At 44.5% G+C, this 24,374-nt stretch overlaps 1 protein-coding gene across 14 annotated transcripts in view; it reads right to left on the bottom strand.

The window, feature by feature from the left end:
• kcnab1a (potassium voltage-gated channel subfamily A regulatory beta subunit 1a) overlaps window positions 1-24,374 on the bottom strand; it is a 568,613-nt gene that overhangs the window by 132,565 nt on the left and 411,674 nt on the right. For all 14 annotated transcript variants that reach the window (XM_085990340.1, XM_085990337.1, XM_085990333.1 and 11 more), the window contains one exon: window positions 7,629-7,672. In XM_085990340.1, coding sequence (XP_085846466.1) covers window positions 7,629-7,672 — 44 coding nt within the window. The remainder of the gene's footprint in view (window positions 1-7,628; window positions 7,673-24,374) is intronic.

Below are 24,374 nucleotides of genomic sequence, written 5' to 3'. Positions count from 1 at the left end.
GTGGGAGAGCAATAGGAGTAGGGGATTCATTGTTTAGGAGAACAGATAGGCGTTTCTGTGGACGCAGACATGACTCCAGGATGGTATGTTGCCTCCCTGGTGCCAGGGTCAAGGATGTCACTGAGCGGCTGCAGGACACTCTGAGGAGGGAGGGTGAACAACCAGAGGTCATTGTCCATATCAGTACCAACGACATAGGCAGAAAGAGGGATGGGGTCCTGCAGGCAGACTATAGGGAGCTAGGAAAGAGATTAAAAAGCAGGACCTCAAAGGTAGTAATCTCTAGATTACTCCCGGTGCCACGTGCTAGTGAGTACAGGAATAGGAGAATAGAACACATGAATGCGTGGCTGGAGAGATGGTGCAGGAGGGAGGGCTGTAGATTCCTGAGGCATTGGGACCATTTCTGGGCGTACTCACCCGTGGAGACCTGAATTTCTGGGCCATTGTAGTATTGGAAAGGGAGGATGTTCTTGAGGGGACAAGGACAGAATCCATTTGGTTAGAGTTGACAAGTAAAAAGGGTATGATCATGCTATTGGGGGTATTCTATAGGCCTCCAAATAGTGAGAGGGAGGTAGAGGAGCAAATCTGCAGGGAAATTGCAGAGATATGCAAGAGCTATAGAGTGGTGATATTGGGGGACTTTAATTACCCAAATATTGATTGAGATAATGCTAAGGTAAAGAGAAAGGAGGGGGAGCAACTTCTGAAATGTGTTCAGGAGAATTTCCTTGACCAGTATGTTCTTGGCCCAACTAGGAAGGAGGCATTGCTGGATCTGGTGCTGAGGAATAAGGTGGGCCAGGTCGACCAAGTCTCTGTGGGAGAACACTTGGGTACGAGTGATCATCGTATCATAAGATTTAGATTAGCAATGGAGAGGAGCAAGGAACAATCTAGAGTGGAACTTCTAACCTGGAATAGGGCTAACTTCAATGGGATGCGAAAGGATCTAGCCAGGGTAAAATGGAACCAAAGACTGACAGAAAAAACTGTAATGGAACAATGGGTGATCTTTAAGGAGGAGATGTTCCAAGTACAGGCTACATTGGAACATTCCAACATGAGGAAAGGGTAAGGGAACCAAAGCAAGGGCTCCTTGGATGATGAGGGAGATAGAGAAGATGATGAAACAAAAAAGAGGGTGTATGATGAATGTCAGGTGAATTCGTCAAGGGAGAACCAGACCAAATACAATAAGTTGAGAGGGGAAGTGAAGATGAAAATAAGATTGGCAAAGAGAGAATATGAGAGTAGAATGGCGGTTAACATAAAAGGGAACCCACCAAATCCTCTACCGGCATGTAAACAGTAAGCAGGTAGTAAGAGGCGGGGTGGGGCCCATTTGGGACAAAGAAGGTGATATATGCTTAGAGGCGCAGGGCAAGGCTAGAATACTCAATGAGTGCTTTGTATCGGTGTTTACTAAGGAGGTGGATGCTGACAAAATATCAATAGAAGTGGAAAAGGTAGAAGCAATGGAAGGGGTGAAAATTGATAGACAGGATGTACTAGAAAGGCTGGGTATGCTTAGAGTGGATAAGTCACCTGGTCCAGATGGCTTGCATCCCAGGCTGCTAAGGGAATTGGGGAAGGAGATGGCGGAAGAGCTTGCCATCATTTTCCGATCTTCCCTAGGTGCGGGGGAAGTGCCTGAGGATTGGAAAGTGGCAGATGTTACACCATTGTTCAAGAAAGGGTGTAAGGACAATCCTAGTAACTACAGGCCAGTCAGTTTAACATCAGTGGTGGGTAAAGTTTTAGAAACAATAATCATGGAAAAAATTAACGGGCACTTGGAGAGGTTTACGCTAATTAAGGGGAGCCAACATTTGTAAAAGGCAGATCGTATTTGACTAATCTAATTGAATTTTTTGATGAAGTAACAGGGAGGATTGATGAAGGGAATGCAATGGATGTTGTCTACATAAATATTAGGAAGGTGTTTGACAAAGTACCACATAGAAGGCTGGTTAACAAAATTGAGGCTCATGGAATAGGTGGGTCAGTGGCAGCTTGGATAAGGAATTGGCTTAAGGGCAGAAAACAGTGAGTTGTGGTCAATGGCTGTTTTTCAGACTGGAGGATGGTAGACAGTGATGTTCCCCAAGGGTCAGTGCTGGGCCCACTGCTTATTTTGATACATATAAATGACCTGGATATTGGAATACAGAGTAGAATTTCTAAATTAGAGGTGTGGCAAACAGTGAGGATGATACCAATTGACTGCAACAGGACATAGAAAGGCTAGCCGAATGGGCAGACAAGTGACAGATGGAATTTAATACAGAGAAGTGTGAGGTGATGCATTTTGGCAGAAGGAACAGGGAGAGGCAATATACACTTAATGGCACAGTTTTAAAGAGTGTGGAGGGACAGAGGGACCTGGGAGTTAATGCACATAGATCCCTGAAAGTGGCGGGACATATTGAGAGAGTGGTTAGCAAAGCATATGGGATCTTGGGCTTCATAAATAGAGGTATTGAGTACAAAAGTAGAGAAGTTATGCTGAACCTTTATAATGCACTGGTTAGGCCACAACTGGAACATTGCGTCCACTTTAGGAAGGATGTGAAGGCACTTGAGAGGGTGCAGAGGAGAGTTTCCAGAATAGTTCCGGGGATGGAGGATCTTAGCTACAAAAACAGGTTAGAGAAGTTGGATTTGTTTTCATTAGAGCAAAGGAGGTTGAGGGTTGATTTGATAGAGGTGTACAAGATTATCAGGGGGTTTGGATAGGCTAGACGGGGAAAGGCTGTTCCCACTAGTTGATGGTACAAGGACTAGGGGACACAGATTTAAGGTTTTGGGCAAGAGATACAGGGGGGATGTGAGGGAAAAGTTTTTTACGCAGTGAGTGGTGAAGACCTGGAACTTGCAGCTGACGGAAGTGGTGGAGGCAGAGACACTCAATGTTTTCAAGGGGAGACTGGATAGGCACTTGAGGGAAATAAACTTGTAGGGCTACGGGAATAGAGCGGGGGAATGGGACTGACTGGATTGCTCTACAGAGAGCCGGCATGGACTCGATGGGCCAAATGGCCTCCTTCTGTGCTGTTATGACTCTATGAGTGTGGCTTTGCAGTAACGTTTCGTGATCTGCTGAGATCATTGAAAGGTTTGTGCCACTGCAGCCTAATCCTCCTAACGACATCCCTGCTTGTGCTCTCCTGTGCAATGTGCAACCAGGCTGTGTTGGTGTCCTGGGGAGGTCTCTTCTGCCCATTGGAAGGGAAGAGAACCTCCTTGTCTGCTGTGCCTACATCCATAAGCATATGGAGGGAGTCATGAGAGAGCCTGGGTGCAGCTGTGCACCTCTGTGCAGTGTTTGCAGCACCTCAATGCTGTAGAACACTGACAGCACAACTGTCAAAATCAATTTGTGCATGGTCACTTTAAGGAAACCGGCTGATGATGCATCATCAAGTGACATCATCAGACCCGCTTCCTTCAATTGGCCAGGAAATGCACTGGGAGGGCTTAACAAGCCCAATCAGCAAAAAATAATTTCAGAGTGGGCTGGAGCCATCAGCGAGGTCGCACCCTGCCCCGGCTGCACCGGACCCACCGCGGTAGATGAAGTCGCGGCGGTAGAGCAAGGAATAACCATGGTGCGATCCTCTGTGATGAGTTGCATGTTCCTCAGCTGTACAGTGGTATGTGCAGGATTTCAACCCCAGTGTCCCATGCTGGAGGTCGTTAGATGTGTGTGGACATCATTTGAGGAAATATTCTGACTCACGTGTGATGCTCCCCAAGAACAGTCTGGTACAGTTACTGGCTAGAGTCACAAGTGAAGAATGGCCACTTGGGGAGGCACTGGAGGGTTGCTGGTGTTTGTGGAATGTACGCTAGCAAGGAGCTTCTCAATTACACTCAAAGCAGAAGTGGAAGTTCTCAAAGCTAAACTCTAAAGTGAAGTTAACTAACATTAAATTAGCTTTTTAGTTGTAGTTACAACTAGTATAGTCTTTCAATCTAATTTAGTAAAAAAAAATCCTTAATATTAATTTTGAAATCATGGGGTAGATTTTCGTCTGTAGTAATTTCATTGAGTGGATCGCCCACCCTTTATATAACCCATTCGATTGGGCAGGTACCACAAAGGGCGCGCAATCCATTCCAACAGATTACCACCCAGGCGGTGAAGGTGAAAATCTCCTCCCGTTGCTTTACATTTTTAAAGAATATACAGAAGTATTAACAATAAGGCTACAGTTATACTGCAGCTATCAATGTGAGACCAGCATCTATCACAACCTCAGTCTACCAAAACCACCTGTGTACTTTTAAAAGCTGGCTTCACACTGGATTGTTGTTCTTACTGCAGTGTTGTCTAATGGAAACCATTGACTAGTCACAGGTGTGACTACAGCAGCACTGTTTCGACCACATGCATTGATTTTAGTGGAAAACGCCTTGCATGAATAGTTACATAACAAGTATCTCCCACCATTCAGTGCGAAACTGCTGATGTAACACCCTTATTTAAAAAGGGCAGTAGACAGAAGGCTGGAAACTATAGACCGGTTAGCCTAACATCTGTGGTAGGTAAAATTTTGGAGTCCATTATTAAGGAGACAGTAACAGGACATTTGGATAATCATAATTTAATAGGACAAAGTCAGCATGGTTTTATGAAGGGGAAGTCATGTTTGACAAATTTGCTGGAGTTCTTTGAGGAAGTAACATATAGGGTGGATAAAGGGGAACCAGTGGATGTAGTGTATTTAGACTTCCAAAAGGCATTTGACAAGGTGCCACACAAAAGATTATTGCTTAAGATAAAAAATCACGGGATTGGGGGTAATATTCTGGCATGGATAGAGGATTGGCTATCTAACAGAAGGCAGAGAGTTGGGATAAATGGTTCATTCTCAGGCTGGCAATCAGTAACTAGTGGTGTTCCGCAGGGGTCAGTGCTGGGTCCCCAACTCTTTACAATCTATATTAACGATTTGGAGGAGGGGACCGAGTGTAACATATCAAAGTTTGCAGATGATACTAAGATGGGGGGGAAAGTAGTGAGTGAGGAGGACATAAAAAACCTTCAAGGGGACATAGACAGGCTAAGTAAGTGGGCAGAGATTTGGCAGATGGAATACAATACTGGAAAGTGTGAGGTTATGCACTTTGGCAGGAAAAATCATAGAGCAAGTTATTATCTTAATGGCAAGAAACTGGAAAGTACTGAAGTACAAAGGGATCTGGGGGTGCTGGTGCACGAATCTCAAAAGGTTAGTATGCAGGTGCAGCAAGTGATTAAGAAGGCCAATGGAATGTTGGCTTTCATTGCTAGGGGGATAGAATATAAAAATAGGGAGGTATTGCTTCAGTTGTACAAGGTATTGGTGAGACCGCACCTGGAATACTGCGTACAGTTTTGGTGTCCATACTTAAGAAAGGACATACTTGCTCTCGAGTCAGTACAAAGAAGGTTCACTCGGTTAATCCCGGGGATGAGGGGATGGACATATGAGAAGAGGTTGAGTAGATTGGGACTCTACTCATTGGAGTTCAGAAGAATGAGAGGCGATCTTATTGAAACATATAAGATTGTGAAGGGGTTGGATCGGGTGGACGCAGGGAAGATGTTCCCGATGATGGGTGAAACTAGAACTAGGGGGCATAGTCTTCGAATAAGGGGCTGCTCTTTCAAAACTGAGATGAGGAGGAACTACTTCACTCAGAGGGTGGTAGGTCCATGGAATATGCTGCCCCAAAAAACTGTAGAAGCTACATCATTGCATAAATTTAAAACAGAAATAGACGCTTTCCTAGAAGTAAAGGGAATTGGGGGTTACGGGGAGCGGGCAGGAATTTGGACATGAGTCTAGGTTTGGATCGGTCATGGCCCTGTGGGTAGCGGAGCGGGCCCAGGGGCCGTGTAGCCTGATCCTGCTCCTATTTCATGTGTCTAATTCTGTTATATGCAGGAGATGGTTCTGTGATAGTGGATTGGCAGTTGGGATTGGATCAGCCATGATCTTATTGAATGGCGGAGCAGGCTCGAGGGGCCGATTGGCCTACTCCTGCTCCTATTTCTTATGTTCTTATGTTCTTACGAAACTCTAGTTACAGTCTCTCCCTTTCACCGAAATTTGGAATTCTGGCATGAACTTTTTGGACACAGCATATCTTAGTGCAGCTTCGGGGTTTTTGACCAGCAGTTGCGAGCGGTCCTTTGACTTCATCAGAGAATGTTGACTTGCACAATGTGAGCCAACAGGCCCACCCCTGTTCCCCATTCAGAACGAGGTTGGATGCTGTTTGCCCTTTGCCATGATATGCCCTGTTGGAGCTGCTTGTTACTGGCTGGGTTTGCTTTCTTCTACTGTTTGGAGCTGTTATTTCGATTCATCAAACTGACCATGATGACAGCTCCCCTCTCTGTACAATGTTGTTGGTGTTTCCAGGGTGCTGAAGGGAACGGTAGCATAGTGGTAATGTCACTAATGATCCAGAGAAGTGAGTTCAAATCCCACCACAGTAGCTGGGGGATTTAAATTCAGTTAATTAAATAAATCTGGAATAAAAAGCTAGTCCCAGTAACGGTCACCATGAAACTATCGGATTGTTGTAAAAACCCATCGGGTTCACTAATGTCCTTTAGGGAAGGAAATCTGCTGTCCTTACCTGGTCTGGCCTATATGTGACTCCAGACCCACAGCAATATGGTCGATTCTTAACTGGCCTCTGAAATGGCCTAGCCACTAACCGCTATGAAAAAACCTTCACCACACGGACTGCAGCAGTTCAAGAAGGCCACCACCACCACCTTCTCAGGGGCAATTAGGGATGGGCAATAAATACTGGCCTTGCCAGTGAAGCCCACATTCCATGAATGAATTTTAAAAAAAGTTCAGCGTTTTCACCCGTGTTACACACCATTTTAACAGATAACCAATAATAAGCAGTAACCAAGGAAGTAAAGCACACACAATGATCAAAAAATACTCACACGCCCTACTTTTCATCTTACCATTTTACCAAATAAACAAAAGGGTTAAAGTACACATGCTGCATATGCCATGTTAATATGAGTATTGGCAACACATGACAACGATAGTATCTATTACTCAATTTTTATCAAGAATTAGTCAGCCACATCTGGATTCCCAATTAGCCACATGTGGCTTGTGGCTGATGGCTAGCGTATTGGACCGCACTGTTCTACTGTAGCCATTACAAATTCAAGGTTAGATGAGATGCATCTTGGATGCCAGTCTTCGCACTGCTTGGCTTTTGGTGCTATCAAGTGTCAGTTCCAGACCCGATACTCATGTTATGTTGTCACTTTTCAAATCAATGTGTACCCAAACTCACTTTGCATCTTTGTGAAGGTAGTAGCATAAGTGCAACCTAAAATTATACCTTTATATATTTCCAAATTTACACTGTGATATATTTACAAAGAAGACATATAAGGGGTAATTTCGGGAGACCCCGCTATTAGTGCTGAGCTTCACGAAACCAGAGTATGGGTTGAAGATAAGATAACACTCCAACCACGATTCTCTGACTCGCTGTCACTGCTAGCGAGGCTCTGCACTAATAGTGGGGCATCGCAAAATACCTCTACATTTTAACCCAAAATTATGGTAATACTAAAAATCTTTACTTACCAAGTCCTAAGCAAGATACTCGAAGTCCCGATTTTCCCAGATTCCTTTAAATTAAGAAGAGTAAAACTTAGGAAAATTAATTTATATGAAAGCAAAGAAAAATAAATTTCTTGTTCATCTTTTAAACATTTTTAAATGGAATAAATGATTTAAATTCAATCTGATTTTGGGAAGGGGGGAGAAGTTACTGCCAGCTTTCAGCACCATGACTGGAGAAGATTATGTCGGCTTCTTCAATAATAATGAACTATGGTGTCCTGACAAAAGCCAAAGGTGCATAATACGCATGAGAGTTAATTTTCCTCCTGCTGTAATCTCCAGTGCTGTCGTATAAAAGTCATAACCTTAACATTAAATGAATTTCCATAAAGGAGAGCATAAGAATGTGGTTATGCTGCAAGACCAGAAAAATACAAACTAAATACAATGACAAGGAAATTCAAGGCTTGTTTCATGAAGGAAACAAGTGCTGAAGTTGGGTACAAGACAAAGCAGTTACACGTAAAAGCTCCCTCTGCCCTGTACCAACCCAAACCTCAAAAGAGTATCTTCTACTGAAGTACTGGAATTTGTTTTTCCTTTTCCCATATTGGCTACTCCTCTCTCTCTCTCTCTCTCTCTCTCTCTCTCTCTCACTAAGATGACCAATTTAGCAGCCATTTTGTGCTGTAGACCCTCACCCATCAGAAACTGAAACTACCTAAAGTGATTTCAAGTAGAACCCTTAAAACCAAAAAAGAGAGAAGACTCTTGTTTCATCATGAACATTGTTAACCTGAAGACCTGGATCTACCGGTGTTGTAGATGACACACGCAGTACTAAGTGCATCACTAGCTTTCTGAAATACTTACCACTGAACACTCAGAAACCAGTGCTCAAATCTGTGCCACCTATTCCAGGATTGCAGTATCCCCATGCTGTGCAGCTACAGACCATCAACTAGAACTTCCTTTTAGATAATAATATGATATGATGCTACTGTGATGGAAATTGTAAGATTGTTATATGTTTTTCATTCATATTTGTCTCTAAATTATATATAGAAAATAGGATTATAATCTGTGCCTCTAGAAATAAAAAAGCATGGTAAAGAAATGTAAGTTATGAATAACTGAAGAAAATGGGGAGAAAATTAGACTAATGGCAAAATAACTTAGTGTGCACCTTGAGTATTGTGTGCCACACCTTGAATATTGTGTGCAGTTTTGGTCGCCTTATCTGAGGAAGGATGTTCTTGCCATGGAGGGAGTGCAGCGAAGATTCACCAGACTGATACCTGGGATGGCAGGAATGACGTATGAGGAGAGATTGGGTCGATTGGGCTTATACTCGCTGGAGTTTAGAAGAATGAGAGGGGATCTCATTGAAACTTATAAAATTCTAACAGGACTAGACAGACTAGATGCAGGAAGGATGTTCCCGATGGCAGGAAGTCCAGAACCAGGGGTCACAGTCTAAGGATAAGGGGTAAGCAAGCCATTTAGGACAGAGATGAGGAGGAATTTCTTCACCCAGAGAGTGGTGAACCTGTGGAATTCTCTACCACAGAAGGCAGTTGAGGTCAATTCATTAAATATATTCAAGAAGGAGTTAGATATATTTCTTAAGGCTAAAGGGATCAAGGGCTATGGGGAGAAAGCAGGGACAGGGTACTGAATTTGGATGATCAGCCATGATCTCATTAAATGGCAGAGCAGGCTCGAGGGGCCGAATGGCCTACTCCTGCTCCTATCTTCTATGTTTCTATGTTTCTATGCAAGCCGCTATGTAATACATTTTAACATCATTATGAGAACTCACTATAGTCCATGTAAATTATAGTCTCTGGGTACTGTACTAAGGACTCTCACATTGTGAAACCATGGCCTGGATATTTATTGGGGCGGGTTACGTAGGTGGGGTTTCTCCGTATGCTGTGGAGTTTAAGTCAGAGGCTTCCAGCCTCATTAACAACCTGCCTCCTAGGAACATGTTGGCTGCCCGCCCCTTGTTCCGCCTCCGTAAAACCCGGAAGTCGGCGGGTTGGAGACGGCTTCCCTATGTGCTCGGAATATTTCCCCATTGAAACCCCCAGCTGCCCCCAATCCCACGTGCTCACCCATGTTAAAATTCCCCACCCCACCCCAATGTCTGGGACTGCAGGAATGTCAAAAATGTTGTTCTTAAGTGTTGTAAACAGTGAAACCTTGAGCTGATTACAACTAAATCAAGCTTGTAATTGAACACTGCGATAGTTATTACAGAAGACGTTTCTAATTAAAAGGTTGAACCTTAGTCAGCTAATTTAAAAAACTGGGGTTGTGATCAGCCAGAAAGATGGTTTCACTGATTGGAAAGAGCCATGACAGAATGTGGAATAACATATTTAATCAGAGGTGGGGGAATAATGTTGGAAAAAACAAATCTTAGGAACTGGCATTCAACAATACTGAGATTCATTTTCAAATTAAGATTGCAAATGTAATATTTAAAAAATATATAAAAGGAATTATTTGTAAGAGGACATGTAATGTAATTATTAAGCTTTGTAACAATACAAATGTTTGATTAAATAGACTTGAACCTTGTTAGAATATTTAAGATTGAAATGGTCAAGCTGTCCCAGCATTCCTTTCTTATAGCATTTTTAGCGTTAGAGCAAATGTGGGAGAAAGGGAAATCTTAATCTCGTCTCTATATATGAACAACAGATAGTTTGGAAACACAAGGGCAGAGAATGGAAACATCCAGGTCAAGAAAAAGGCTCATACCCTGATAAGGGACTAGTTGCCAAGACACCACAAACCATGGAAGAAGATACACATTTGGTCTACACACTCACTGTATTATAAACAAAGCTTGTAGCACAAAGGCAAAGGCTGAATAGATAAGAAGCTGGATAAACACCTAAAAATGGGCCTCAGCTAAACATACTACCTACGTAATAAGTGGGCACAGAGCAAGATTGTATTATAGTATAAGAATGGAACCTATTTCCCCTTTAAGGCAGAGTGTTCCCGAGGTCTGGAGCCACGCAGCTGCCCAGGGGGCCTAGAGGGTTGGAGCTGGTCGCTCCAAGATTTCGGAATGAATTTTGTTGTTCTCTTGGGTCAGAGCTCGATCGAGGTAGTTGGAGCCTGGGAACCAGGTTGTATTATTTGGATATCATCTTATCATTTAATATAAATGGAAGACCATTACCAGTCAATGTAATAAAGCTTGTTATTACAAAAAACACTCGTTCGTGAATCATAAGCAGAGTTATTGTCACTGGACTAATAATCCTTTGTTGCGACGGTATCAACGGAGGAAAATTCTCCAACAAACCTACATTATCTGTCCCCCTCTGCCAGTGGATCATGGAAACTGACAGATATTCAAGAGTACTCAAATTTTGCTCCAACACATGCAATGCAGTAATACCCTAGGCATGAGACTGAAGCCGAGTAAGAATGAACTTAACCTTTCTTAGACTATGAGGCTGATTTATATTAGACACGTAGGAGGTAGTTTTAATCCCCCCCCGACGAACGGGAGAGGATCGGGGAAGTTAACATTTGAAAAAATGGGAAAGCCGACCCCAATCTGGCGTGAACTTCCTGTTTAACCACGGCAGGTTTGGGGTCGGCCGGGTAACCCGCTGTGGAGAGGGGGGTTGGTCATAATATTTAACTGAGGCTGCATGCCTCAGATTTTGCCGTCAATTTGTAACTTGGGAAATCCAGAAGCGGGATGGAGGCGAGAGTTATTCCACCCATCAGATAAGTATTTTTCCAGCACTGCTTGTGGCCCAGGAGGAGCAGGAGTGCTTCCGGCCCCTCAAGCAAACCTACCGTGATCTTCCTCGCTCCCCGCGAACCGATCTCTCTCTCTCCCGCCCCGCCCAACTCAGCAACCTCTTCCTCCCCAGCGCTCTCTCCCACCCCACCATCTGATCTCTCCCTGCCATTCACTCCCAAGCATTCTCTCCCCCCTCCCGACGTTCTCTCCCCCCTCCGCGATCTCCGCTGCGCTCTGAGCCCCCTCCCCATCCCCACTGACCTTCTCAATTGCCGGGGACCGTCCCCAGCGGTCCCCGGCTGCTGCCTTGTGCCACAGGCTTTCACGCCCGTCAGCCAACCAGCTTTCAATCTGGCCAGCTGCCGGGCGGGAAACTAGGGTTGCAAAATTCTGGGAATTTTTAAAAGAGGAAACTTTCCATGGGAATTTTCGGGAATTTATGGGAATTTTGGGAATTTATGGGAATTTATGGGAATTTTAAGTTTTTTTGCACACTGATGGTTTTTGTCTCTGGCCCTTATATTATCTTTATCGTCAAAATAGACATACTGTTCCATACAAATAAAAACAGGCTTTCAAAACTTTATTTAGGTTATAATTTTGAACTTTATTGAACCCCCACAAAAAAGACCCATCTAAAATAAAATAAAAAGAGCGTCAGCTTATTTAGCCTGTAATTTGTCCTTATTTTGTCCCTTTGAGTCTTCTACTCATGAGTCTTCTGAGTCTTCTACTCCTCATTGCTCCTCCTGATTCTCTGACTCTGGCTCTGATGTGTCCATTTCCTCCTCTGTGTCAGTGTCTAGCTGTGTGGTGGACACTTCTGTATCTGGCTCAATAAGTTGTAGGTTCGCCCGGATAGCCACCAGTTTCTCCACTCTCTTGTTAGTCAGCCTGTTGCGCACCTTTGTATGCGTATTCCCAAAAAGTGACCAGTTTCGTTCAGAGGCCGCTGATGAAGGTGGGATTTGAAGTATCACCGATGCAATAGGTGACAGGGCCTCAGATGCACAAAGTCCCTTCCACCAGGTATGTGCACTGATATGCTTGCATGATTCCCATATCCCATCCCATTCCAAAGACCTTGCTTGGTAGAGAACTTTGCCAGACTTCCCAGAACTTTGCCCACATCCAGATTGAGGTGGTGTGAGAGGGTAGAAATCACACTGTAAGCGCTGTTGATCTGTTCTCCAGAAAGTATTGGTCTCCCAACATGCTTTGGGTCCAGCATGTATGCTGCAGCATGAATTGGCTTGACACAAAATTCTTGACGCGTCTGTATGAATTGAACAATTGCCTTCTCCTCTGCTTTGAGCAGCAGGGATGTGGGTAGGGCAATGCTGATTTGTTCTTTTAAATCAGTAAAAAGCCTGAGAACATCTGACAAGACAGCGTCATCTCCTTCAATCTGAGCAATTGCAGATGCTACTGGTGAGAGTAGTTTAAGGCTGCTAACCACTCTCTCCCAAAACACATCATCCAGCAGTATTTTCTTGATGGTGGTTTCCATATCCCCAGACTGGGATATTGCCATTTCTTGCAGCGACTCCTTACCCTCCAGAAGGCTGTTGTACATTATGACAACACCACCCCATCTGGTGTTGTTGGGCAGCTTCAGTGTGGTGTTCTTGTTCTTTGTCATTTGCTTGGAGTTGTAGGTTGCTGCAACTACCTGTTTTCCCCTGACATACTTAACAACTTGCTTGGCTCTCTTGTACAGTGCTTCCATGGTTCTCAAACCCATGATGTCCTTGAGCAGGTTAAGCCCATGAGCTGCGCACCCAATAGACGTAATATGAGGGTAGGCCTCCTCCACTTGAGCCCAAGCAGCCTTCATATTCGCAGCATTGTCAGTAACTACTGCAAAGATCTTTTGTGATCCAAGATCGTTGATGACTGCTTTCAGCTCATCAGCAATGTATGTGCCTGTGTGTCTGTTGTCCTTCGTGTCTGTGCTCTTGAAGAACACTGGGAGAGGAGTGGAGACGATGTAGTTTATGATGCCCCCCCCTCGTACATTTGACCACCCATCTGAGATAACTGCAACACAGTCTGCCATCGCTATCGTTTCTTTGAGCTTTCCTTGGACTCTGTTATACTCAGCCTCCAGCAAATAAGTAGACAAAGCATGTCTGGTGGGAGGACAGTATGCAGGGCGAATAACATTGAAAAATCTCTTCCAGTACACATTGGCTGTGAGCATGAGGGGTGAGCCTGTTGCATATACAGCTCGAGCAAGGCACTCATCTGCATTCTTCTGGCTATGGTTATCCATTGTATCAAAGAACCTTCCAAGTGGGCCAGGAGTTGCTGATGATAAGGAGCCTGATGCTGAATGAGAACCATCATCTTCTTGAATGGAAGCAGAGGAACTCTGGGCTGACTGCTGTGAGCTTTGAGTGAAGCTGTTGCATTTGGATAAATGCTGCTGCATCTTTGTGGCATTCTTTACATATGGCTTTCTACAGTGTTTGCACATGTACACAGTCTTTCCATCTTTAATGCCTGGGGTAAAATCCTTCCACACATCCGACGGTAAACGTGGCATTGTTCTATGCAGAGAAATAAAGGGCATTCATCTCTGTGTCGAACTGCGGTCGATCAGCACGATTGCAACAGGGTGAGTACATTTTTGCTGATGCTCCATGTGATGGAAGCATGACCTGTACACACACGACGCTACATCACCAATAGTGTATTATTTTGTATATTTTAAATTGAAGGACAACAGAGTTCAACAAGTAACTGGTTTATTTGGTATAAAGCCTGATTTACTTACTGCATCATCACAACATCAGCAGAAAACAAAATGACTTCCCTCAGGACCCCTAACCTGGATCTTAAAAAAACTATAGCAGTCTTACAGATGCCTGCAGGCCAATCAATTCGATATGCAAATATTACAAATAGAGGGAGCTAATCGCTCATCCACTCATCCAACCAATCAGGACACATTTGTTCACAGTCACACACAAAACTTGTAATGATTAAAATAAGCCAAGTAAGAAGATAAACATATATTGATTAAGAAATTCCTTAATAATTAAGATTCCATCTCTGTTAGTAATTTTAAGAGAGGACCTGTGGAAAAAAAAGAAAGAAATACAAAAAAAACAATATTATGCTAGCATGTGCTTTTTTGGGCAAAATTCCCAAAATTCCCAAGCTAAACTTCCCATGGAAAATTTCCGGAAATTTACCGGAAATTTACCGGAAACTTTCCACCCCTTTGCAACCCTACGGGAAACTGAGTAAAAAAAATTCTAATGAGGTTCTGCCGTTAAATTCAGCAGGACGTCCGCGTTCCCACCATTTCTGGATTCCCCGGCTGCTGACAGGCACACCTGCTCCCTCCACATAAATATCAGGGCCATGGAGTCTGACACCAGTGGACTGCACAATGAAGTCTCTCACGAGGCTTCTTGTAAAGAATTGTGACAAGCACTGAAGCTGGAGGTGAATAAATATATCAGATGGGAACCGTCTAAGATATTCTAATGGTCAATTAAAGAATGCTATCTATTCAGGGCATAATGTGCATCCTAAAGATCGGCAAGCTCTTTCTGTCAGGCCAGTTTTCACCATTAATCACAAGTTATATTAATTCGCCTATTATTGATGAACTACTCATTTTGTCTGAACTAAATATTAATATGAGGGGAAAATATCCCTTTTACATTAGCGTTCCACCATAATTCTTGCTGATTCTAAAATATGTATTTCATCAGATAGTTACAACCGTGGTGTTTGTGCTCAGTCAGCAACTTTAGTCTGGATGCAAGTGATTTTGAAGAAACTTTTCAGTCATATTCATTTAAGACTTTTAAACAGTGTGGGGCCAACTTTAAGTGCCCCCGCCTGATGCAAATGTGGCAATAATGGCCTGAAAATGACGTTGGTTCACTTACCTCTCTATTTACACTGGTTGCCGCCATCTGAGTTAGGTGGCCAGAGTGCTTGCCTGTTTCAGGTGGAAGGCCACCTGTAATATACAAATGAGGGTCCTATTATGTGTATAGGCCTCTGAGTGGTGGAGTGGTACTGTGCCGTTTTTTTTATTTGTTTATGGGATCTGAGCGTCGTTGGCAAGGCCAGCATTTATTGCCCATCCCTAGTTGCCCTTGAGAAGGTGGTGGTGAGCCACTTTCTTGAAGTGACTTGCTAGGCCATTTTCAGGGCAGTTAAGAGTCAACCACATTGCTGTGGATCTGGAGTCACATATAGGCCAGACCAGGTAAGGACAGCAGATTTCCTTACCTAAAGGACATTAGTGAACCAGATGGGTTTTTACGACAATCCGATAGTTTCATGGTTATCATTACTGATACTAGCTTTTTTTTTAAATTCCAAATTTATTTAATTAACTGAATTTAAATTCCGCAGCTGTTGTGGTGGGATTTGAACTCACGTCTCATAGATCATTAGTCCAGGCCTGCTGGATTACTAGCCTAGTGACATTACCACTACACTACCGTTCTCTACACATACTGGCGCCGAGCAGCTTAACCAGAGGTCATTAAAGCGACCTCTGGAGGCCGATCAGAAATAGCTAAAGTTTCTTCTAACTTTTATTGTTGTGGAGACTGGAGGAGCAGGAGTCCACCACAATAAAACTCCAGCCTGCTGCCGGCCCACTTGAAGCTTCCCCAGGGACTTCCTCCCCACCCTCGGCTCCAAGCTCCAACTATCCGCCAGATATGCATTAAAGCAGGCCGATGTCCCACTCTCCCCAATCAGCAAGCACCTCAGGAGCACTGGTTTGGCACCCGCAGCTCACCAGCTGTATGTAAATGAGGCCTGAGCCTCAAAATGGCTCGGGTTTCATGGTGGTAGCAGCGGGCAGGTGGTGAACGAGTTCTGCCCACTGCCCACCCGTTATGTGACTCAAGTAAATACAGCTCCTGCATGTTTATGTATCCGTGCAAGCTTCAAGCACTTCGTCTAGAGTACACCAGAACAGGTATTTTTAAATGATTACATGGAAACAATGTGGTATTTTCTTACCCTTGTCTCTTATTCTATTCAGCACAAAAGACAGGAAATAGTGAGGGTAGTTGACTGGTAAACGGGCAAAGCCGATCACACGCCCATTATAGAACCCGCCTGAAATCATTGGAACGGAAATTGGGCGAGTTCTACGGCGGGCGGGCGATCAATCGGCCAAACCGGCCAAACGGTGACGGTAAAAATGACACCCATTGTTTCAATTCTGGGATCTGATAAAGTGCAGAGTTGGCGAATAACACTTGGGGGGGAAAAAAAACAAGAGGTCAATTAAAAAAATAGAGTAACTGTAAAGCTCTAATTTGCACATTTGGGTCATGTGGTATTACTGTGCTTCGTGTTGTACTGCTGCGCTTTTGAATTTTAATTCCTTAGTGTACTCCTCAAAAACATGTCAATCTGAGCAGCACTCTGCTTACAGCCTGTGGAGATCTAACCGTGTAATCACAATTCTTTGCTGAGTAAAAAAAACATAAATAGACACATTGCACATTTATTCACTGTAGCAGTTATTTACTGCACAACAAATTGAAGCAATTGCCCTATCAACGTAATCAAAATACTACTTCAGAGCTGCTACATTTTCTTAATACCATCATGTTCTGCAAATTATTATAGGAATCCTATGAATATGAACAGTCAAAATGGTGTCCTCATAATAAAATCACGAATTACAAAACCGAATATCAAGTTAATTCAGGACAAATTAGCTAATCAATAACATAGTTACCACATTTTATATTTTCAGAAAAAACCCATTGAGAATACTTTGTTCATTATTATTGTATGATGATGTTCCCTCCCCAAACTCCCTACTCCAGCCATGTGCTATTTAAGAGTGCAGTTATACTGTGGCTTCTGAGGTACTGTGAAGCAGTTTTGCAGTGACACAAAACAACTTGCATTTATGTAGCGCTGATAACATAGACAAACATCCTAGAGTGCCTCACACGAGGCATAATCAAAAAAACTGACCATGTAACTCCAAAATTAGGTTCTTATTTGATTCCAGAATGTAGCAGTGTAAAATCTAAATGGGGAACCCATTTTACACTGCTTTGGCTTGATAACTAAAGTTATACCATGTGAGTTAAGGTTTAAAAATCATTCAGGCTAGTAAATGTAGTGCATGACTGCTTTCTGGCCCAGTGTATTAAGGATTCCACAAGAAATAACTCACATCTTGACATGGTAATGACAAGTGACCCAAATAGCATACTAAGGGGTAGAAATTCATCTGGGCCCGTTTTCAGACACAGGATTGGTGCTGCATAAGCAGTGCATGCCACAACCGGTGAGGCCGGCCCAAAATTGGGCCTCAAACCTCATTTCAATAAAATTTGCGAGTTGCTGGCAGCCTTCGCACCTCGCCCATTTCAGAAAACGAATTTCAGGCCACTTACTTTGCCGGCAGTAAATGCTGCGAGAGCAGGGAGGACAGCAGGAAGGGGGAGGGGGCGATCACGGAGTGCTGTGGAGCTGGGATTTATGGTAATTGGCAAAAGAACCAAAGGCGAGATGAGAAAACATTTTTTACGTAGCGATGTGTTATGATCAGGAATGCACTGCCTGAAAGGATGGTGGAAGCAGATTCAATAATAACTTTCAAAAGGAAATTGGATAAATTCTTAAAGGGGAAAAATTTGCAGAGCGAAGGGGAAAAAGCAGAGGAGTGGGATTACTTAGATAGCTATTTCAAAGAGCCGGCACGGGCATGATGGGCTGAATGTCCTCCTTCTGTGCTGTATCATTCTGTGATTCATTAGCATGTGCATGGAGTCTAATGCCTATTATTCGAGGCTAATATCACTTCAGACCTTTTTTAGGCATCCTTGGAGAGCAGGGCATAGCCATGAAAAATTGGTAATTTTTACGCCCATTTTCCATCCAGAAAACAGGCACAACGAAGACCAATATCTAACCCCAAGAGTGGAAATGGTGGCATACATGGGTAATAGTGACCAGACATGATTAAATTTGGCATGATCCAGAATAGACCACAGCTGCAAACAATATTCATGTACCTAACTTCAAGGGAATAAGGAAAAAACTTGACAAAACAACTGCGGTAGTCATACTCAATAAAACCTCAGTTGAGGACAAATGCAATATATTTTTTTAATTCGTTCATGGGATGTGGGCATCGCTGGTAAGGCCAGCATTTATTGACCATCCCTAGTTGCCCTTGAGAAGGTGGTGGTGAGCCACCTTCTTGAACCGCTGCAGTCCATGTGGTGAAGGTAATCCCACAGTGCTGACAGGGAGGGAATTCTAGGATTTTGACCCAGTGACAATGAAGAAACGGCGATATACTTCCAAGTTAGGATGGTGTGTGACTTGGAGGGGAACTTGGAGGTGGTGGTGCTCCCATGCGCCTGCTGCCCTTGTCCTTCTAAGTGGTCGAGGTCGCAGGTTTGGGAGGTGCTGCTGAAGAAGCCTTGGTGAATTGCTGCAGTGCATCTTGTAGATGGTACACGCTGCAGCCACGGTACACCGGTGGTGGAGGGAGTGAATGTTGAAGGTGGTGGAGCGGGTGCCAATCAAGTGGGCTGCTTTGTCTTGGATGGTGTCGAGCTTCTTGAGTGTTGTTGGAGCTGCACTCATCCATCTCACCCTCAGTAAGCTCCCCACTGGAGTGGAGCTAATTTACAGAACAAACGGGAAACTGTTCAACCTCCGTCGCCTCCAGTCCAGATCCAAGGTCGTCCCATCCTCTGTCATCGAATTACAGTACGCAGACGATGCTTGCGTCTGCGCTCACTCGGAGGTCGAACTCCAAGCCATCGTAAATACCTTCACCGAAGCATACGAGAGCATGGGCCTTACACTAAACATCCGTAAGACAAAGGTCCTCTACCAATCTGCCCCTGCCACACAGTGCTACCCCCCCCCCCGATTATCAAAATCCACAACAAGGCCTTGGACAACGTGGACCACTTTCCATACCTCGGGAGCCTACTGTCAACAAGGGAAGACGTCAATGACGAAGTCCAACACCGCCTTCAGTGTGCCAGTGCAGCCTTCGGTCGCCTGAGGAAGAGAGTGTTTGAAGGCCAGGACCTCAAACCCGGCACTAAGCTCATGGTCTACAGGGCAGCAGTGATACCTGCCCTGCTGTATGCCTCAGAGACATGGACCATGTACAGCAGGCACCTCAAAGCACTGGAGAGGTACCACCAACGCTGCCTCCGCAAGATCCTGCAAATCCATTGGCAGGATAGGCGCACCAACGTCAGTGTTCTTGCTCAGGCCAACATCCCCAGCATCGAAGCTCTGACCACGCTCAATCAGCTCCGATGGACGGGTCACATTGTCCGCATGCCCGATACGAGACTCCCAAAACAAGAGCTCTATTCAGAGCTCCGGCACGGCAAGAGAGCCCCAGGTGGGCAGAGGAAACGCTTCAAGGACACCCTCAAAACCTCCTTGAAAAAGTGTAACATCCCCACCGACACCTGGGAATTCCTGGCCCAAGACCGCACAAAGTGGAGGAGAAGCATCCGGGAAGGCGCCAAACACCTCGTGTCTCTTCGCCGGGAGCAAGCGGAAGCCAAGCGCAGGCAGCGCAAGGAGCGCACGTCAACCCAAGCACCCCACCCACCCGCCCCTTCAACCACCGTCTGCCCCACCTGTGACAGAGACTGTAGGTCCCGCATTGGACTCATCAGTCACCTGCAAACTCATTTTTAATGTGGAAGCAAGTCATCCTCGGTTCCGAGGGACTGCCTAAGAAGAAGAAGAAGACTCATCCAGGCAAGTGGAGAGTATGCCTGCACACTCCTGACTTGTGCACTGTAGATGGTAGAAAGGCTTTGGGGAGTCAGGAGGTGAGATACTCACCGCAGAATACCCAGCCTCTGACCTGCTCTTGTTGCCACAGTATTTATGTGGCTGGTCCAGTTACGTTTCTGGTCAATGGTAACCCCCAGGATATTGATGGTGGAGGATTCAGCGATGGTAATGCCGTTGAATGTCAAGGGGCGGTGGTTAGATGCTCGCTTGTTGGAGACAGTCATTGCCTGGCACTTGAGTGGCACGAATGTTACCTGCCACTTATCAGCCCAAGCCTGAATGTTGTCCAGGTCTTGCGGCATGCGGGCATGGACTGCTTCATTATCTGAGGAATTGCGAATGGCGCTGAACACTGTGCAGTCATCAGCGAACATCCCCACTTCTGACATTATAATGGAGGGAAGGTCATTGATGAAGCAGCTGAAGATGATTGGGCCTAGGATACTGCCCTGAGGAACTTCTGCAGCAATGTCCTGGGGCTGTGATGATTGAGCTCCAACCACCACAACCATCTTCCTTGCGCTACGCATGACTCCAGCCAGTGGAGAGTTTTCCCCCGATTCCCATTGACTTCAGTTTTACTAGGGTTCCTTGATGCCACACTAAGTCAAATGCTGCCTTGATGTCAAGGGCAGTCATTCTCACCTCACCTCTGGAATTCAGCTCTTTTGTCCATGTTTGGACCAAGGCTGTAATGAGGTCTGGAACTGAGTGGTCCTGGCGGACCCCAAACTGGGCATCAGTGAGCAGGTTATTGGTGAGTAAGTGCCGCTTGATGTCACTGTCGATGATTGCTGATGATTGAGAGTTGACTGATGGGGATGTATTGGTCAGATTGGATTTGTCCTGCTTTTTGTGGACAGGACATACCTGGGCAGTTTTCCACATTATCGAATAGATGCCAGTGTTATAGCTGTGGTGGAACAGCTTGGCTCGAGGCGCGGCTAGATCTTTAGCACAAGTCTTCAGTACGACAGCCGGGATATTGTCGGGACCCACAGCCTTTGCTGTATCCAGTGAGCTCAGCTGTTTCTTGATATCACGTGGAGTGAATCGAATTGGCTGAAGATTGGCTTCTGTGGTGGTGGGGACCTCAGAGGACTTCTGGCTGAAGATGGTTGCAAATGCTTCAGCTTTGTCTGTTGCACTCAATTGCTGGGCTCCACCATTATTGAGATGGGGATATTCATGGAGGCTTCTCCTCCCATTAGTTGTTTAATGGTCCACCACCATTCACGACTGGATGTGGCAGGACTGATCCGTTGATTGTGGGATCGCTTAGCTCTGTCTATAGCATGCTATTTCCGCTTTTTAGCATGCATGTAGTCCTGTGTTGCAGCATCCCTAGGTTGGCACTGCATTTTTAGGTACGCCTGGTGCTGCTCCTGGCATGCTCTTCTACACTCCTTATTGAACCAGGGTTGGTCCCCTGGCTTGAAGGTAATGGTTGAGTGAATGATATGCCAAGCCATGAGGTTACAGGTTGTGGTGGAATACAATTCTGCTGCTGATGATGACTTACAGCGCCTCGTGGATGCCCGGTTTTGAGCTGCTAGATCTGTTCTGAATCTATCCCATTTAGCACGGTGGTAGTGCCACACAACACGATGGATGGTGTCCTCAGTGTGTGCGGTGACTGTGCGGTGGTCACTGCTACCAATAGTGTCATGGACAGATGCATCTGCGACAGGTAGAATGGTGAGGATGAGGTCACGTAGGTTATTTCCTCGTGTTGGTTTTCTCACCACCTGTCGCAGGCTCAGACTGGCAGCTGTGTCCTTCAGGACTCAGCCAGCATGGTCAGTAGCGGTGCTACCGAGCCACTCTTGGTGATGGACATTGAAGTCCCCCACCCAGAGTACATTCTGTGCCCTTGCTACTCTCAGTCTTCTTCCAAGTGGTGTTCAACATGGAGGAGTACTGATTCATCCAGACTTCATGGGGTCTGGAGTCAATGTTGAGGACTCCTAGGGCCACTCCTTCCCGACTGTATACCACTGTGCTGCCATCCCTGGTGGGTCTGTCCTGCTGGTGAGACAGGACATACCCAGCAATTGTGATGGAGGAGCTTGGGACATTGGTTGAAAGTTATGATTCTGTGAGTATGACTATGTCAGGCTGTTGCTTGACTAGTCTGTGGGACAGCTCTTCCAATTTTGGCCCCAGATGTTGGTGAGGAGGACTTTGCAGGGTCGACTGGGCTGGGTGTGCCATTGTCGTGTCCGTAGCTGGTGCCGAGGTCGATGCCGGGTGGTCCATCCGGTTTTATTCTTATTGTTTTTCATAGTGGTTTTTTACAACTGAGTGGCCGGCTAGGTCATTTCAGAGGGCAGTTAAAAGTCAACCACATTGCTGTCTCTGGAGTCACATATAGGCCAGACCAGGTAAGGACGGCAGATTTCCTTCCCTAAAGGACAATAGTGAACCAGATGGGTTTTTACAACAATCTGATAGTTTCATGGTCACCATCACCGATACTAGCTTTTTATTCCAGATTTATTTAATTAACTGAATTTAAATTCCCCAGCAGCCGTGATTCCCCAGCTGTCGTGGTGAATATTTAAGAACTGAGCATGCAGGATAAATACAAACCAAGGACCAGTGAGTACAGATAACTCTTAATTGATTAACAGAATACTGTAGTAAGGCAAACAAACTCTATGAAGCCTTTAGGAAAAGGTGAGGAAAATCACTGGGAAAAATGCAGGAACTTTCATAAGCTTATAAAACAGGCTGTAAGGGGTGAAAAGGGAAATGAGCATCGCTATAGGAACCAAATGCAACAATAAGAAATTCTTCCAGTACTACGACAGCAAGAGGGCTTTCAAAGCATCGAGATGCTGTAAGGATGCAAATGGTTGTGATACAGAGGACTCGGTAAAAATAATAAACATTAAAAGATTACTTTGTCAGATTATTCGCTAGCGAAGACTTTTCTTATTTTAGACTTGCTAAAGTATATTAAAAATGTTCATAACCTATGCTAGAAATTAGGAAAAGAGCCATATTTTATGAAAAACGCTGACAGATGCAACTTCCATTCCATGTAATTATATATAAATCTCAGAGGAATTCTGATGTTTTTGGCACCATCAGATTGTGTAATTAGAAAAAGTCCAATATTTCTCATTTGGCAGCTTTCCGGTTTGAAACATTCTCTTTATTGTTTAACAGACAGGGAGTTATTTGTGCGTCAGGATTGAGTTTTTATACTGTAAACTACAAACACAATTCAAACCAATTCCAGCTGACATATTTGCGCGATTATTATGCTGCAATTGATTTCAGGAATGACTATAATCCATTTGCACTGTTTTCCAAAAGTTGCATTCTATGATCTTGTGGTTAATATGCTTCTACTGCAGTAAATTCAAATCACAATTTTTCACAATTCATTACACCACTCCCCACCAATCAGGCATACTGGCATAAACAGGACATGATGAAATTATTGATACCTGCCCAAACCTCAAAGCCCCAAGCAGCACTGTGTTCACAGGGTGAAATTGCAAATGGATGATGTTCAGGTACGCAAATACTTTTGGGGGAGGGGTCTCTCATACAAGAACCTCAAAATCTGATGTGATCCTCAAGCTGCTAGTTGCAGCACTTGTTGATTTAAAATCATACTCCAGTAAACTCATCAATCATTGTTTAAAATATCTCTGGACTTAGCTAATTTCACCATATTGTAACACAACTTGACTTGACATCATACAATACCAAAATGTTTTAAAGATTTAAATAAGCTGACAAGGGTTGTTATAAAATAACTTGCCAGCTGTTAGTTGTAATGGTTCATGTTGTAATTTTTCAGTATACATGCAGGCCACTTATTAGATGCTCAGATTATATTAAGTACCATGCTTTAGGTGCCTGCCCTCAGAAGGCACCATCTGTATAAAAGAGGCAATGTTGGGACCAGTCTGCTGTCCCAGAAGTGAGAAAGCATCATGAACGCCAGAGGTTGTTGTATACAGCATTCTTGCAGGACTGTGAAGACTGGAACCGACTTGCGCAACACTACAATATTCAAGATTTAAAGGTAGCTATCACTATTTCCAAAGCATTTAAAGTCAGAATAGCTTTGTAAATAAATAATGAATTTCCCTCTTGGAATACCTTTGTTCCTGTGCCTTGAGGAAGAGGATCATGATGACAGGGAAGAAAAGAGGAAGGAAGTCCTGAGA

This window comes from Somniosus microcephalus, chromosome 6, assembly GCF_052327205.1.
Source record: "Somniosus microcephalus isolate GS21.2 chromosome 6, FLI_Smic_1.0, whole genome shotgun sequence".
In the NCBI taxonomy this organism is placed as follows: domain Eukaryota; kingdom Metazoa; phylum Chordata; class Chondrichthyes; order Squaliformes; family Somniosidae; genus Somniosus; species Somniosus microcephalus.
Note: the sequence above shows the minus strand (reverse complement) of the source record. Positions and strands in the feature narration are given on the sequence as shown.